This window comes from Phodopus roborovskii, unplaced genomic scaffold, assembly GCF_943737965.1.
Source record: "Phodopus roborovskii unplaced genomic scaffold, PHOROB, whole genome shotgun sequence".
Lineage (NCBI taxonomy): Eukaryota > Metazoa > Chordata > Mammalia > Rodentia > Cricetidae > Phodopus > Phodopus roborovskii.
Window position 1 is genome coordinate 10,495,537 of NW_026125052.1, and position 16,294 is coordinate 10,511,830.

At 46.7% G+C, this 16,294-nt stretch overlaps 1 protein-coding gene across 1 annotated transcript; it reads left to right on the forward strand.

The window, feature by feature from the left end:
* The first annotated feature begins 218 nt into the window (after window positions 1-218).
* On the forward strand, window positions 219-16,188 carry Lrrc59 (leucine rich repeat containing 59). Its single transcript, XM_051203282.1, has 7 exons — window positions 219-440; window positions 2,201-2,260; window positions 4,699-4,857; window positions 5,079-5,183; window positions 9,732-9,804; window positions 12,789-12,962; window positions 14,330-16,188. The coding sequence occupies exons 1-7, from the start codon at window positions 336-338 to the stop codon at window positions 14,575-14,577; spliced, it is 924 nt and encodes a 307-aa protein (XP_051059239.1). The 5' UTR covers window positions 219-335; the 3' UTR covers window positions 14,578-16,188.
* The last annotated feature ends 106 nt before the right edge of the window (window positions 16,189-16,294 follow it).

Genomic DNA, 16,294 nt, shown 5'->3' on the forward strand with positions numbered 1-16,294 from the left:
GGAGGCGGGGGCGGAGGCGGCGCCCTGTAGCTGCAGTACAGCAGCCTGGGCGGCAGAGGGCGCGCCGGCACACTCTAGGACCGCTCTGGCCTGGCCCTTCTCGGTGGCCGCGGAAGGTGACGTGGACACGGAAGTGGTCGTCGTCGCGGCGGCACCGGTGGGAGCAGGGCCCTGGGCTGGGAGTGCGGCGGGCGGGCGAGCGGACGGGCGGCGGAGGCCTCACAGCGGCGGCGGCTTAAGGCGCAGGCGTGGTTCGTTGGGTGTGAACCCGCTTCTCAGCCCTCTCTCCTGCCCGTCGGAACCCGGGAGCAGGAACCCGCGTAGCCGGCATCATCATGACCAAGGCCGGTAGCAAGGGCGGGAACCTCCGCGACAAGCTGGACGGCAATGAGCTGGACCTGAGTCTCAGCGACCTGAATGAGGTCCCCGTCAAGGAGCTGGTCAGTACGACCCCACGAGTCCCAGGAGCCCACCTACCCCTGACGCCGGCCCCACGCGGGCAGGCCCCTCTCCCAAGCCTCCGTTTCCCGGTCTTGAAAAACTAGGTCTCCGGGGAGGCTGCGGTGGGCCCCAGTGCTCTTCTTGCAGTGTACACGTGTCACTTTGGCATAGTTCCAAAAGACAGGGAAGCCCTTCTTACCCGACCCCGAGCTTCTTAGGGACCAGTAGTGAATTTACCCCCTTTTTTGGGAAGTTCTCACGACGTCCAACTTCCTGCTGTACCTTAAAGTGGGAACCTGCGAGAGCGGTTGCTGGATGTTTTCGAGGATGAATGAATGACCTGGTCCCGGGAAATAGGCCTTCAGATAGACCTGGGTGTGGCGCCGAACCCAGCTTTTCTAAGAAGCCTGCAATCCCAGCTGGCTGTCGCAGCCCTGGGGCTGTCCTCCTTGAAGAAAGTGAAATCACTTCGAAGGACTGGAGGCCTCATCCCAGTTGCTTTGAAACTATCCGGAATCACTCTTCACCCTCCATCCTCCTTCACCCCAAACCCCTAGCCCCTGGGACATCACACACCTAGTTTGTTGCCAATATGGAGCTATATCCTCCATCCACTTCCGTGCTCCCTAGTCCTAATGTCTCAGGTCGGCTTCACTTTGGATGACCTACACTTTGCTTCTTGCTGTTAAGGGACTACATTTTTGCCCTTGGCATTTGGCCTAGCCGTCCTTCCACTGTGGCTGTGTAGTATGGGGGTTTGAATTGTATGCCCGGTTCATATCCCAGCTCCATTGCTCAATAATCGAATGCCGTTGCCAAGTTAACTAACCAACTTTTATGTCTGGATTTCTTCATTTATAAAATGTTAACGGTTCCCATCTCATAATTTATGAGTATTAAACTCATAAAGTCAAATACTTGGAAGGTAGCAAATGCCGATAGATGTAGCTGGTGTTTCCCACTCTGTGGTATCCAGAAGTTTTTTTAGGTGGTCATTTGGACAGTTCAGGTTGGCCTAGGATCCTTAACTGAATGTTCAACTTCTTTCCCACTCCAGGAAGATAGCCAGATAGAGCCTGACCCTAGGGTGGCTATTTGAACCCATTTCTTCCAGGCATGTGGTCATTATAACTTTACCCTTAGGGGAGAAGAAAGGGTCAGTTTTGCAGAGCCTCTCTAGTCCTGGACACTGTTGGAAAGTAGAGATAGGCTGTGAGGGCCAGAGCCCTTCCCAGAGAAGGTACTCAGTACCTTTACATGTTGGTGGGTGGATGACAAAATGAATGAGTAAATAAAAGGAGCTTTATTAGACCCAGTTTCTGACCTGAGACCTAGTAATGGGGCACTAGAGGAAAATTTCAAGTACCCGGGGGTTTTGAAGGATCATTTTTCTCTTGGACACTCTGTAGTCAAACCCTTCCTTTTGCAGTCTTCCCTAGGTCTCAGTTGATTGGCTTTTTAGCCCCAAGAACATTATACTTTCGTACTTTAAGGGTCTCAATATGACTTAGAGGCTAGTCTTTGACTTGACATCCTCTTGCCTTCTGAGTACTGGGATTACAGGCATGTGCCACTGCCCCCACCTCCTATATTTTCTTAAGGCCTTTGCTAATTGTGGGAACATTCTCTGGAAAATGCTTCATTAGCAGATGTCACTGAATCATTCCAGTTGTTGGATTGACATGTTTTTTTTTTTTTTTTTTTTTTTTTTCTTTCTTTCTTTCTTTCTTTCTTTCTTTCTTTCTTTCTTTCTTTCTAGGCTGCACTCCCAAAGGCCACCGTATTGGATCTGTCCTGCAATAAATTGAGTACTCTTCCGGTAAGACTGGCAAACACCAGCAAGTCCTGGAGTCCTGAATGTCCCTCATGCTGGCATGAGGGGCAGCATAAAGTATAATTTCAGAATAGGCCTACAGACAGGGTACAGCTAAATTGGGTATTGGTGGGGACTGGCGGGAGAGAGTGGCATGTCTCAGAAGTACATTCTTTAGAACTGCAGGAGAAGCAAGCATGGAAAGATAAAGTCAGCAGGATGCTGCGAATCACTTGCTGGTCTCATCTTTTTTCTGCTTTATTGTAGTCTTGACAAAAGTAGTTTGTCTCTCTTGCATAAACGAAGTAGAGACCATTGTATTGGTTTGCTCTACATTCTGTGGGAAAAGTGAACCCTCGTCCCTTGCATTTTTACTGTTTTGTGACAGGGTCTTAGGCTGGCCTTGACACTCCTGACCTTGCTGCTTCCACCTCCTGAGGATTGGGACTGGAGGGATGTGCCACGGTGCCTGGCTTGTTTTGGGGTTTGTTTTTGTTTTGAAGCCAGGCCCAACCTGGCTTCAAACCTGTGCCAGGCCTCTCATGTTAGCTTCCCAAGAGCTGCGATTTCAGGCCTGAGTTACCATTCTGGGTCCACACATCTTTTGATGAGGAACAAGAAAGATGTGTTTTGATGGGACTGCCATGCCTTTGCCCCCCACCCCAATCCAACTGGAATTACTTGAGATTCTTGTTGTGGAGCAAACCCAGTGTATATCAAGTCCTTTTGATGCTTTTGAATTTTGGAATTTTTTTTTTGCATAGAAAATACTGTTTCTTTATAACATTTTATACATATATAACTGTATCCTGCTCGTGTGCATGCTTCTTCACTCTTCCCCCATCATTCCTCTTGCTTTGACTTCTTTTGCAGAATTTATTCCAGTTTTTCTGTGTACAACAAGCTCGCTTCAGACTTCCATCTTTCCTTCTGCTTCAGACTCCTGAATGCTGGGATTACCAGTGTAATAACACCCAGCTGTTACTTCACCTATGCATGCATTGTCCTTCAGCCCCTCCTCTCCTGAGCAATGGCCACCTGCCTTTGTGGCAGCCCTCCTTTGTCATCAGGCCGTTCCTTGCTGTCAGGGTTGCCTCTTGCGTCCTGTACCGTGGCAGCCATGCCTTGCTGGATTCCAGGGTAGCCTCTTGTTGGCTCAGTCTCAGGGGTGGGGTTCAGAAGTTAGCAGTTTCTTCATTGGCTCATTAGTCCATCCCTCTGAGTGTTCTCTTGGGCTACTCTTGTCAACAGCATCTTCTCCCCATAGCTCATTAAAATTGGTTTCTGTCCCAGGAGGTATTATGTGTCTAATTAAAGAAGGGTAGCAGCTCCTTGCAGTTTCACACCTGCCGTCTACTGTGCCCAGCAGTCACTCACACTCCTTCAGTGCACTCTTCAGTCTCAGTCTGTTTCGTTGTCTGTCTGAAGAACTTTCACTGTGCAGCATGGACCCACTGTGTTTGAGTCCCCACAGAGCACAAACAGTGCCTGTTAGCTGAGTTGTATTGTCACTGTCAGATGGATGCTTAGCAAAGGTTCATGTCAGTGATGTTTGTTTCTGTGCTAAGAATGAGCCTGTTTTGAGTAGAATAGGTCCTGGGCATTTACTTACTTATCCTAACTCTCACTGAGTACCTGTGTGAAGTACTATGCTGGGTCCCAAAACACAAAGACTAAGACTTAGTACTTAAGTACTGGCCATTTTTATAAAAATAGGTATAGTTATGTTTCTTTTTTTTTTTTTGGAGGGATATTGGGGGTGAGAATTGAACCTAGGGCCTTATGGATAAGCTGTGCACAGTTTTTGTGTGCATGATGCTAGGAATTGAACTCTAAGCTTTGCATATGCTGGGCAAGGACTCCACCACTGATCTATCCCCATAGTTACATTTGTTGTTTGAAATGAGGTTTTGTTATTCTACCCAGGCTAGCTTCCAACTGTACCAGCCTCCCAAGTAGCTAGGAATACAAGTGTATACTAACATGTCCAGGGAGAAATCTTATGAAAGGTGAAGACAGGGCACCATGGGGGGACAGGAAAGGCCCTGTGTCACTCCAGCAACAATGCAGAAGATCAGCTAATCGACAAGATTGGAAAAAAAAATTTTTTTTCCCTTTGATATTTTGAGACAGAGTTTTTCCATGTAACAGCCTTGGCTGTCCTGGAACTCGCTCGGTAGACTAGACTGGCCTTAAACTCAGAGCTCCTCCTGCCTCTGCTTCCTGAGTGGGTCCTATGCATTTCTATGCTGATTTTGTGCAGTGCTGTCTTACAAGCTTGTCTAGGTAATTACTGTAACAGCAAGTGTTCTTTCCATTGTCATTTGAAGAGAAGTAGCTAGCAAAAGTTGGGATTTATGCAGAGGTACTCTTGACTTGGGGGCTCCTACACCTTTATACCAAAGTGTGAGCCTGGGTCTAAGTCTTCTTTTTCTGGGTCCTAGTCTGATTTCTGTAGCCTCACGCACCTGGTGAAGCTAGACCTGAGCAAGAACAAGTTGCAGCAGCTGCCTGCAGATTTTGGCCGCCTGGTCAACCTTCAGCATTTGGATCTCCTCAACAACAAGCTTGTCACCCTGCCTGTCAGCTTTGCTCAGCTCAAGGTAACATGCGCCAGGGCTGCCTGGCCAAGTGTGGCCAAGGCAGGGACTGGGGAGCATAACCCTGAGCAGGGGAGGGAACCAGAAATGCTATCTTATTGACCCTGCCTCTGCTGGCTGTTCTCTTAGGTGGAACATAGAGTTTTCTTCTTGCTCCTTTTGCTCCTCTTTGAGGGGCCTTGTGTAAACTCCAGCTTAGCCAGCCTCTTTTCCCACCTCTGTAGAATCTGAAGTGGCTGGATCTGAAAGACAATCCCCTGGACCCTGTCCTGGCCAAGGTGGCAGGAGATTGCTTGGATGAAAAGCAATGTAAGCAGTGTGCAAACAAGGTAAGCATGAAGCTCCCCGGGGCCTCCCTCATATTCTCCCTTGGGGCTTGCCTCTCCCTCTTCTTGTTTATCCTCCCAGGGTACCAGTAGCTCCGAATTGTTAAAGCACCCAGGTCCAAGTGAGATGAACCTGATGGGGAGGTCTGTGTTGCTGTAGTTACTTATTATTTATTATTATTTAAAAAGATTTGTGTATGTGTGCCTGCATGAGTTTATGTGTACCATATATGTGCAAGTGCTCACATAGGCCATAAGAGGGCATTGGATTTCCTGGACCTAGGGTTACAAGCAGTTGTGAGCCTGATATGGATGCTGGGAACTGAACCCAGCTCTTGCAAGAGCAGCAATTACCCCTAACCACTGAGTCAGCCCTGGTGCATTTATTTTACAAGTAATAGGGCCATCTTCTCTACATTTTCTTCCTTTAAAAACCATTCATCCTCCAATCTGGCATTATATTGACAGTTATTTTGTTTATTTTTTAAATGCTATAGTTTTAAAAAAATGTTTTTTTTTTTAAATGTGTACATGTGTTTTGCCTGTGTATGTATGTTCCACATGCAGGCCTGGTACCTGAAGAGCCAATGGGTGTTGGATTCCCTGGAATTGGACTTAAAGCCAATTGTAAGCTGCCTGAATTAGATGCTGGGAACTTAACCCAGCTCCTTTGCAAGAGCAGCAAGTGCTCTTAACTGCTGAGCCATCTTGCCAGCCTCTTTATGTACTAGGTTTTATTTTTTAATTCTACATTTTTCTTTTCTTTTTTCTTTTTTCTTTTCTTTTCTTTTTTTTTTTTTTTTTTGGTTTTTCAAGACAGGGTTTCTCTATAGCTTTGGAGCCTGTCCTGGAACCCACTCTGTAGACCAGGCTAGCCTTGCACTCACAGAGATCTACCTGTCTCTGCCTCCCAAGTGTTGGAATTAAAAGTGTGCAACACCACCACTCAGGCATTTACTAGGTTTTAAATCTGTGCATTTGTGTGTGGCAGCCAGAGGGCAACATTGGTTACATCCTCAGGAATGCTCTTCACATCTTTTGAGAAAGGGTCTTTTGACCAATTAGGCAAGATGAGCTGGCCAGTAGTGAGACCTAGGAGATCCTCTTTTTCCTACCTCAGTGACACTGGGATTACAAATGTGTGTCACTATGCCCAGTGTTTTTACATGAATGCTGGGGATTGAACTGAGGTCCACATGCTTATAGGCTTATAGGTTTTTTTTTTTTTTTTTTTTTTTTTTTTTTTTACTAACTAAACCATCTCTGTTTTACTAGGCATAGTAACTATGTCCTAGTTCTAAACCATAGCTTCACTAGGGTTAAAGCTATGACCTCTCTTAGGCAGCAGTTTGGCCAGGAAAAAAGTTTGAGATTGAAAGTCAGCAAGGTGGGGCCATGAGTAAAAGCACCATGCCTGGTGACCTGTGTCCCATCCCCAGGATGCACATGGTGGAAGGAAAGAACTGGCTCCCCTGAGTTGTCCTCTGACCTCCACATTGCACACTACCTTGCACATGTACATCCTCTCCTCCTCTCAAAAAATAAGTAAACCTTTTAAAAAGGGGTTAAGAGGCTAGGCAGATGACAGAGGCGACTGAGCAGTTAAGAGCACATGCTGTTCATGCAGAACACTCATTTGAATTTTAGCCCCCACACTGCCTGCTCAAGGGGGATCTGATACCTTTGGCCTCCTCAGGCACTTCCTCTCTCTTTCTCTCTCTCTCTCTCTCTCTCTCTCTCTCTCTGTCTCTCTCTCTCTCTCTCTCACACACACACACAATTTTTGTGCCACTCCCTCCCTTCCCCCAGCTCAGGGTTACTCTGTATAGCCTTGACTATCCTGGAACTCCATTTGTAGACCAGGCTGTCCTTAAACTCTTCTTCTGCCTCTTGAGTGCTGGGGTTAAAGGCATGTATCACTGCTGCCTGAGTTTAAACCTTTTGAAAAGGGGGTTGAGGTTTAGAAGTTTATAGACATGTTCTGACAAGAGTGTGAGGAACCAGAGGCATTTGTGCAACACAGACCTTTCTGGTGACCAGTTTCCTTGTGGTACCTTACCTTGCTCATTAAGAGCAGCACTGTGCCCTCAATAATGCCCACTCTGGCACTGGAACAGATTGCTGCTGCTTTAGCTGAGCAACAAATGGCTACATCTGGGTGCTGTGGGAATGAAACAGACAGCTTTACTACAGTTAGTATATGCTCAATGTGTGTGAACCTCAAAAGCAATGCCCCCCCCCCATCTATTTAAGGCTTATATAATCTCATTATTACAAAAAGCCAAGCTCAAAGGCAATATAGGAAGCCAAGGCTCACATGGTCTGTAAAATCCTGTTGTGAAAACTTAGTGTTAATGAGCAGTCTTGGCTCTGAAGACTCTTAGACTCTTTCTTATGCCATACACGCTTCATACTTGTATCTTATAGTCTTTATGACCCTGGCAAGTGGATGTTTCTGACCTGTGAAATCTCAATGTACATGTATCATCATTCAGGATATAATATTGGGACTGTATGGAATTGATCTATCCAAGGGGACTGTGGTAGGGTGCTTGCCTAGTGTGCATGAAGCGTTGGATTTGTGATCTCTAGGAGAGCATAAAACCAAGTATAGTAGCACACGGCATAATCCAAGCTCTTGTAATGAGGCAAGAGGATCAGAAATCAAAGTCATTCTTAGCTACATAGTGTGTTTGAAGCCAGCCCGATGGCCACCGTTGACATTTCATAGCTTATGGCCACAGAAGTAATTTGTATTTAGTGCAGAGGCCCCTTCTGCTCACATATTTCTTTCAGACATGCTCCAGGTAGCACAGTACATTGTGGCTGTGGTAACTAAAGCCACGGTCCTTGGTAGCACTGGCATGAACGACTGCCCCAAGCTGTAGCACCTTCAGGCGTTGTAGGGAGTGGCTTGGGCTAATCAGAATAAAGTAAGAAGTTTCTAGAACAGCATCTGCCCCTAAGAATTTACCTTAGGGCAGTCTCTCTCATTTCTGAGCTGCCTGTGTTTTCAGATAATTTCTGATGCAAGGCTGGGAGCCAGGGTAAGAATGGACTTGTCACAGCCAGCCACACACCTGCGGCCTAATTGCACATCTGCTTATGTAGTATCCACTTTGGAGTGTGGCTGAGCTGAGAACTCTTGGGCTCTCCTCACTATCATGTTCACCCTTCCTCTAGTGCCTGCAGTTCCTTGGTGGGCAGCCATTTTTATAACTTGGATTCCCTTGAGAGGCACTGCAGGTTCTAGTGCTGGGTTAGCAGTTTGTAGCTTCAAACCAGGCTGTGAGAGAAAGTTCTACAGGTGGCTGTGGAGCCCCTCTTGTGATGAGTGAGTGCGTGTGCTCAGGGTTTCCAAGAACTGAGGCATGTGTGAACACTCAGACCTGTCCTGAGGAGTAGTCTAAGCTTTCCTTCCCCTTACATTCATGCAGTAAAGCTGGCACTCAGCAGCAGTGTTTATTGAGTGCCCATCATGACGCAGATTGTGTGAGTGGCCAGAGCAAGTTACCCCAGCAGTCAGAGAAGCATATGTTATCTTTGGCTTCCAGATCAGAAAATTGGCTTAGAAGAGTCCATTGCTTGCTGAGATCACACAGTGTGATAGAGTTTGTATTGTGAGGGGCTCTGAGCTACATCCTAGGAACACCAGCTTCTAAAATTTACAGGACTGGGGGTAGCTCAGTAGTAGAGCATGTGTTTTAACATGTGGAAGCTCTACAAAAACAAAAGAGATATAAGGATTTTGGCTCCTCCTCTGTGTCCACGTGAGAACATTTGTGACTCTTTCACTTAGAGGCCATTCATGAGTTGAGTCTGAAAATTTGGGGCACTGGGTACTGATTACAAGTGGGTGGCGTTTGGGCTTTTCTCCTAGAGCTGTTTTCTGCCCAGTGGAGCCAATGCTCAGGTCTCAGTTGTGCTACTTTCTGCTGTGTGCTCAGGGCACGTCTGTCTGTCTTGATTTTCTTCCTTTTGTAGTAGAAATCCAGTCACTTCCTCCCACCAGTAACACCATTTGCCTGCCAGTGGCTTCGCTGGTGTGCTGGCGCATGCCTGTCAGGACTGCCACAAATGCAAGGCCAGCCTGGGATACCCATCACTACTTTATCTCAAGAAACCCAAACCAACAAGAAACCAGAGGGAATTACAGGATATGAACAGGAACGGAAGGAGAAGGGCCTGTGCTAGCCAAAGGACAGTATGTTAGACAGAATACTGTCTTCCTGGAGATAACAGGGAGCCATTGGGTGGATTATGTGAACTTGTCCATGTGAGGGTGATGTGAACACAGAACTTTTCATAGATTCTAGTTGATGTTGTTTTACCAGAAACTTTTTTCTGACAGTCTTAATGAACTAGACTCATGTGACTCTTCTGCAATGAAGGTTGTAATTTAAATACAAAGATCTCCACTGGCTTTGTCCCACCTTCAGGGCTCCTAATAGTCCAGGATCCTGAAATGAACGGTCTCTTTCCTGAGACCTGAACAAATATGAGCTGTGAAGACTGCTACATGAGTAGTTCAGAGCCCCTTCTCTCCTGCAGGTGTTACAGCACATGAAGGCCGTGCAGGCGGATCAGGAACGAGAACGGCAGCGCCGGCTGGAAGTGGAGCGAGGTGGGTGGCCATCCTCCTAGCCTTCTTCCCTGTCCTCAGTCAGCCAGCATTCTAGGCTTCAGGACCAAGGTTGATAGGAGAGTGCTGAAAAACAGGGTATGTGTTGGGCACATGGGCAGTATGGTGGCATCCCTGTTATCTGATGGCTTTCTCCATCCAGCCTTCTCTACAGGGCTCCACAGTCAACAAGCAACTTCTTATTGTGTCTCTGCTTTGAGGTGGCCGTCTTCTGATGGTAAAAAAGACACCTTCAGCATAGCTGTAGTCAGACGTGTGGACACATACCTATAATCTCACTATTTAAGAGGCTGAGGCAGGAAGATGACTGTGAATTCAAGGATAGCCTGGGCTGCAAAACAAGGCCTTCATTTCAGAAAACAAAACCCAAAATAAAGAACCAGTGAAACAAAAACCCAAATAAACCCCCACAAACAAATCACTAGAGCAGACCCAAGTCCCCTTTCAAGTTCCCCAGTATATGAAGCCTTCCCTATAGTAGGAAACTCCTTGGAGTTTTCAGGCCTGAGCTAGGACAGCTATCCATGATTCTTTCTGTTGTTCTTGGTCTGTTAGCTAGTCTCTCTGTGACTCTTCACCACCCTGTACAACCACAGTGCCTTCTGCTTGTCTTCATGGCTTTGCCATCTCTACTCCACTGCTGAATCTAGAATGGCATCCCAAGTTAGTGGGGTGGCCAGCAGGCCCACTGTGACCAAAGTCAGCCTCATTCTCCACATAGAGGCAAGCATGCCATTAAATTAGCCTGTGCGTACTTTCTTTGACAGCACATAGACTACAGCTTAGCCATTGCTTTGCTTGTATACATTAACTATAGTTCCAGAATGGCCAGGGTTATATAGAGAGACACAGTCTCAAGAAACCAAACCAAACCAAACAAAAAACCCTAAAGCAGCTCTGACAGCAACAACAAAAAAGAAACAAGTTGTTGGTGGGAATCAGGCATGTCTGGGAAGTGTTAAGAGGAGTAGGCTGAATATGATCAAAATAGTTTATATGCAATTATCAAAGTATTTCTTTGTTATGGAGTCTCATTATATAGCCTGGCTGGAACTCACTATGTAGACCAGGCTGGCTTCAAACTCACAGAGTCTCTGGAATGCTAGGATTAAAGTTATGTGCCACCATACCTGTCCTAAAATATTATTTTTTCCAAAGACAGCAGACAGACTAGAGAGATGGCTTAGTGACTGCAAGCACTGGGTGCCCTTCTAGAGGAGCTGAGTGTCATTCCCAGCACCCTGTGGTGGCTCATAACCATCTGTTACTCAGTTCCAGGGGATCTGACACCCTCTCTGGCTTCCACAGGCATTGTATGTACATGGCATACAGACAAACATGCAGGCAAAACACCTATACACACAAAACTAAAAATAATCTTTAAAGAAAGAAAACAATGCAACCACTAGAACTTTCCCCGTCTTCTCTCCTCTGCATCTTGGCACTCAGTAATCTCGACTGACTGGCTGACTACTAAGCTGCAGGGGGAGAAAGGGTGTGTACAGTATTGACTGCTGGCAGACTCTGATGAGCTCACCATGCATGAATTACAGCTTTCCTTGCTATATGTGTAGCTGCCATAGCAAGACAGCTCCTGCTATGTCCACTCTTTGCCAGCACCATGTCCCCAGAGGCTGGGTGTGGCCTATTCTTGGCATTCTCTGTGTCCAACTGGAACACCAGCTGTTTGCATGGGAAGCTACTGTCCCGATGGTGCTGCTGTTCAGCTGTTATGAATCCCCTAGGTTTTTAAGCCCTAACAGTGCATTTAACAGCCATTTTGTGGTATTCTTACTTTGGAAACATGCATTTCAGGCTTCTAAATGACTAACTTGAAAATGCATTTTTAGAAGCAATAATTTGGAGGTTGTATATACTTCATGTCAGCACACGAGCTGTAATGTCTGCCTGAGTGAATCTGTGTTGAGCAGATTCTTTCTGAATTAAGTTGGTGTGACTTTGTGAAAAAGATTGTACTGACTGTAACCCTGACATGAACTCACCTCACCGCCCTCCTCCCTGTTTCCCCTTCATCCCACAGAACCAGGGCCTCCATTGGATCTTCCCTTTATGACTAGGAGGTTCTGCCTTCTGTGCACTTTTGTCCATTTGTGTTGGGGGGGGGAGAGGGTGTTCTCCAGGCCAGTCTTAAACTCCTAGGCTTATGGTCCCCCACCCTCAGCCTCCTTACAATTTAGTTATTTCCTTTGTGTGCCCATAGTACACATGTGGAGGAAAGAGGACAACTTGTGGAAGTCTGTTCTCTTCTGTGAGAGATCTAGGGATAAAGCTCAGGTCATCGGGCTGGAGAGATGGCTCAGTGGTTAAGAGCACTGGCTGCTTGCTCTTCCATAGGTCCTGAGTTCAATTTCCAGCAACCACATGGTGGCTCACAATTACCTATAATGAGATCTGGTGCCCTCTTCTGGCATAAAGTTGGACAGATAGAGCACTCATATACATAAAGTAAATAAAAATCTTAAGAAAAAACCCCCAAACTCAGGTCATCAGGCATAGTGGCAGTTGTCTTTACCCACCATCTTGCCTATTCACCCATATCTTTCTTAGGTCCTGCTTGTAGTACACCCTAATTTTCCTATTGTTTGTAGCCAGGAATCGCTTAGGAAGACTCAGTAAACCCTGGAAGAAACTTCATTTTTTTAAGGCTGGACCAGGCAATCCTCTGCCTCAGCTTCTTGAGTGCTGGGAGTACATTTTTCATAGATTTTCCCTTTATAGCCCAATCTAGCCTCAAACTCATAATCCTACACACACCCTCTTCAGCATCTCTCACACCCTAAGTGCTGGGATTACAGACCTGTGCTACCAACCTGGATTCTCTTACAGTTTTGGTGTGACCCATGGCATAAGGGAAAAGGCAGATGAGTGCACACTGTAATCATGCAGGCAGGCAAGCTGCTGGGGGCCTTGTGTGAGAGGAGTCATGTTTTGCATATATGTTGTAGAAGCAGAGAAGAAGCGAGAGGCCAAGCAGCAAGCTAAGGAAGCAAAGGAAAGAGAGCTGCGGAAGCGGGAGAAGGCGGAGGAGAAGGAGCGCCGGCGAAAGGAGTATGATGCCCAGAAAGCTTCCAAGCGAGAGCAGGAGAAGAAGCCCAAGAAGGAAACCAATCAGGCCCCAAGTAGGTTTGCTTTCCATTGACAGCGTGCAGCAAGGGTGGAGTGGTGGTTGTGTCTCTGCTTGTTTGTCCTTGCCTTGTGCAAGTCACCTAATGTCACTACTGCTTGTTTGCCAACAGGTAAAGAATAAGTGAGAAAACACTCATACGGTTCTTACCTAAATTGGGCGTGGCGGTACTTAGGAGGTAGAGGCAGGATCACAACATTCAAGGCTAGCTTAGTCTGCATAGCAAGTTCCAGGACAGGTGAAGTAACTTAGTAAGACCCTGTTTCCAAACAAACAAAAAACAGTTCCCCCCTTTTCGTCTAAAATTCTCAAGGCTTTTCTCATTATAAATGTAATATATGAAGCTCAGCATGTTGACACATATTCATAACCTTAACACTAGGGAAATAGGGGCAGGAGGGTTGTAAGTTTGAGCTTAAGCTGGGCTACAGGGAGAACCTATCTCGAAAAGAGGGAGATTAATACATGATCATGGGTGAGAGGATCTTAGAACACAGCAGCCACACATGATCATCCTTGTTCCTGGTAGTAGTTGCATTTGTGATGTGGTGTTTACCTTGTTCTTTTTTAGGGGGTGGGGGGTGGTGGGGTTTGAGACAGGATTTCAGGGTTTCTCTGTGTTGCCCTGGCTGTCATGGAACTCATTTTGTAAACCAGGTTGGCTTTGAACCTGGAGATCTGCCTGCCTCTGCCTCCCAATTGCTGGGATAAAAGCCATGCACCATGACACCTGGCTCCTGAGCTTGTCTTTTGAGAAAAGGTCCTGAAGAGTAGCCTAGGTTAGCTTTGAGTTTGTGATCCTTCTGCCTCAGCCTCCAGATGGTTGGGATTACAGGCATGAGCTACCACAACTGGCTGATTTTTTTTCTTTTGTTTAGAGACTGGCATTGTTTTGGCACAGACATTGTGCATTCAGTTTTTGCTTTGAAGACAGCTGCACTACAGCCCAGACTGTCCTCAGACTTGTAATGCTTCAGGCTCCTGAGTGCTTAGGATTACAGGCCTGTGCCACCACACCTAGTTTATTATATAATAATGACATGTGTGATATTAGTGATTTGGACCCTTCTCCCTAAGTGGGGGACAGTCTATCCCTTCTGAACACCCCTGATGAGCTTCCTGTGACCCAAGTGCCCCAAATCATCTCCCTGTTACCAAAGAGAATGGAAGAGCCCGGGGACTGAGTTACAGAAGGCAACAGAATGAATCCCACTTAGAGACCTTGGGGACCTCTGAATAGCAGGGGATTTAGCTCTTATTTAAATGTTCTTAAAACATCTGCTCAGGACTTGGGAAGAAGGGAGTGGATCTGCATGGATTGTAGAGCTGCTCTCTACATACTGATTTATTTTGTCCCTCCAGAGTCTAAATCTGGCTCTCGCCCTCGCAAGCCACCACCCCGAAAACATACTCGCTCCTGGGTTGTGCTGAAGGTGTTGCTGCTGCTGCTGCTGCTGTGTGTGGCAGGAGGGCTGGTTGCATGCCGGGTGACAAGGCTGCAGCATCAGCCCCTCTGCAACAGTGTGAACACCATCTACGATAATGCCGTCCAGGGCCTGCGCCATCACGAGATCCTCCAGTGGGTCCTGCAGACCGACTCCCAGCAGTGAGCTTGTCCTCAGCACCGCTGCCTCCCAGCCTTGGAGCTTGGATTCCTATGGAATTGGGTTCTGCTGGACACAAACCTCTTTTTAGCGTCAGACCTACCTGCCATCATCAAATGGCTGCTGATTGGTACTTGAGATCTCCCCTTTGTAGGACTTCTTTGTTCCTTAGTCAGGGTTCCCTGGTGGAATGAGGAGAAATGGAGAGGGGGGAGGAAGAGTTACCTGCATGCCTAAGGAATAGGCTTAGGAGCTGGAGAGAGAAGACATAGGCTTTTCTAGTTACACAAAACTATCTAAGGCAAGGTTCCTCTCTACTAAATGGTCAGCTGTCACTACATTTATACTTTTATATGTCACAAACCCTTTCTTTCATTTCTCCCTGGGTAACCAGGACAGATTGGAGGGCAGTGTGTTATTAGGAATACTTGGGTAAATCTAGCCTAAGCTGGGAGGGTGGAGTAATATGTTTCCTTAAAGATCTCAGATATTTGAGCATTTTAGTAACAAAACATGCCTGGCTGTGAAGGTCACTTCACTGCCATTTGTCCAGTGTAACACTGAGGCAGTCCATGGCTTGCCTAAAGTGTTCTAGCTAGTCTAAAGCAGAACCCAACTCTCACTATAGTTTTCGTCCTTTCCTTAATGCCATTTGGCCTCCTTGAAAATACCCAAGAGAATGAACTCACACCAGAATCGTCTCAGCCAAAGTGTCTTTCATAATAGACCAGTCTTGCCACCCACAAATAGATCTCATACCATCAGGGCCCTGGGAAGCACCTGTGGAATTCTGCCTCAGCTTAAATGGCTTCCACAAAATGGCAGCAGGCTATTCTCCTTGCCTCAATTTAGAGCATTAAGTCCCTGATGGCCTGGAAGCAGAGAGGCAGAGCTGCCCCGGGACAGGTCCACTCATACTTGGTGTGATAAAATACCTCAGAGGCAGCCTAGAAACTTGATTTCAAAACAGGTTTAGAGTTGATTCTGGACCTGTAACAGAAGGGAAGGAAAGAGTAGAAAAGTGGGAGCCAAAGGGAAGCAGTCACGTGGTGGTGCTGTAGAGTGGCACACAGACAAAACTAGATATTAGCACAAACAGCCCCTTTCCCTTGTCTCTTCGCAGCAGCTGGATGATGGGATCAGAAATAACTGTCTTGGTGCTTAATCTGCTTAAAAACTCCCAATTGCAAGCTCCTCGCCTCTACCCTAAGGGACCAAGTACCTGTCATAGTTCAGAGAGTGTAGCCCTAGTGGCCCATCTGGATAGTCTGCCACTCAAAGCTGTCCTGACACTGGAAGAAAGGCCTTTGTTTTCTCCTCCCCCAGACAGCTCTGCCATGTAGCTCCACACCCTACTCAGAATCACTACACATTCCTTTAGTCTTCCTCCAAGCTCCAGAGCCATTGGTACAAATGCTTTATTGAGACAAAATACATACTACATATGGTGACATCATGAAAACAGAAGTCAGTCTAGTCATAGTTTCCTGGCTGGTTGAGGCAGCTCAGTGGCTGAGCCTAGTCAAGCCGACCCACAGGCAAGAGTTCACTCTGACTTCGAGATTTGATGCTTATTCTTTGGATTTCTACAATTATTAAATCCGTGTCTGAGTGGTCTCCCTTTCTCCTCTGTGTTGTGAGGGTTGACTGGGGCAGGGTGGGATGGTTAGTTGTCCACGCATCTGGTTTGCAGGGAGAGGAACAGTAAATGCTGCAGTGTCTC

Excerpts from the sequence above, each read along its gene's own strand:
- Lrrc59 (XM_051203282.1), top strand. The coding sequence starts at position 336 with ATGACCAAGGCCGGTAGCAAGGGCGGGAACCTCCGCGACAAGCTGGAC. Across the intron at positions 5,184-9,731 it reads GTAAGCAGTGTGCAAACAAG|GTGTTACAGCACATGAAGGC; the intron begins GTAAGCATGAAG and ends TCTCTCCTGCAG. Across the intron at positions 12,963-14,329 it reads GGAAACCAATCAGGCCCCAA|AGTCTAAATCTGGCTCTCGC; the intron begins GTAGGTTTGCTT and ends TTGTCCCTCCAG.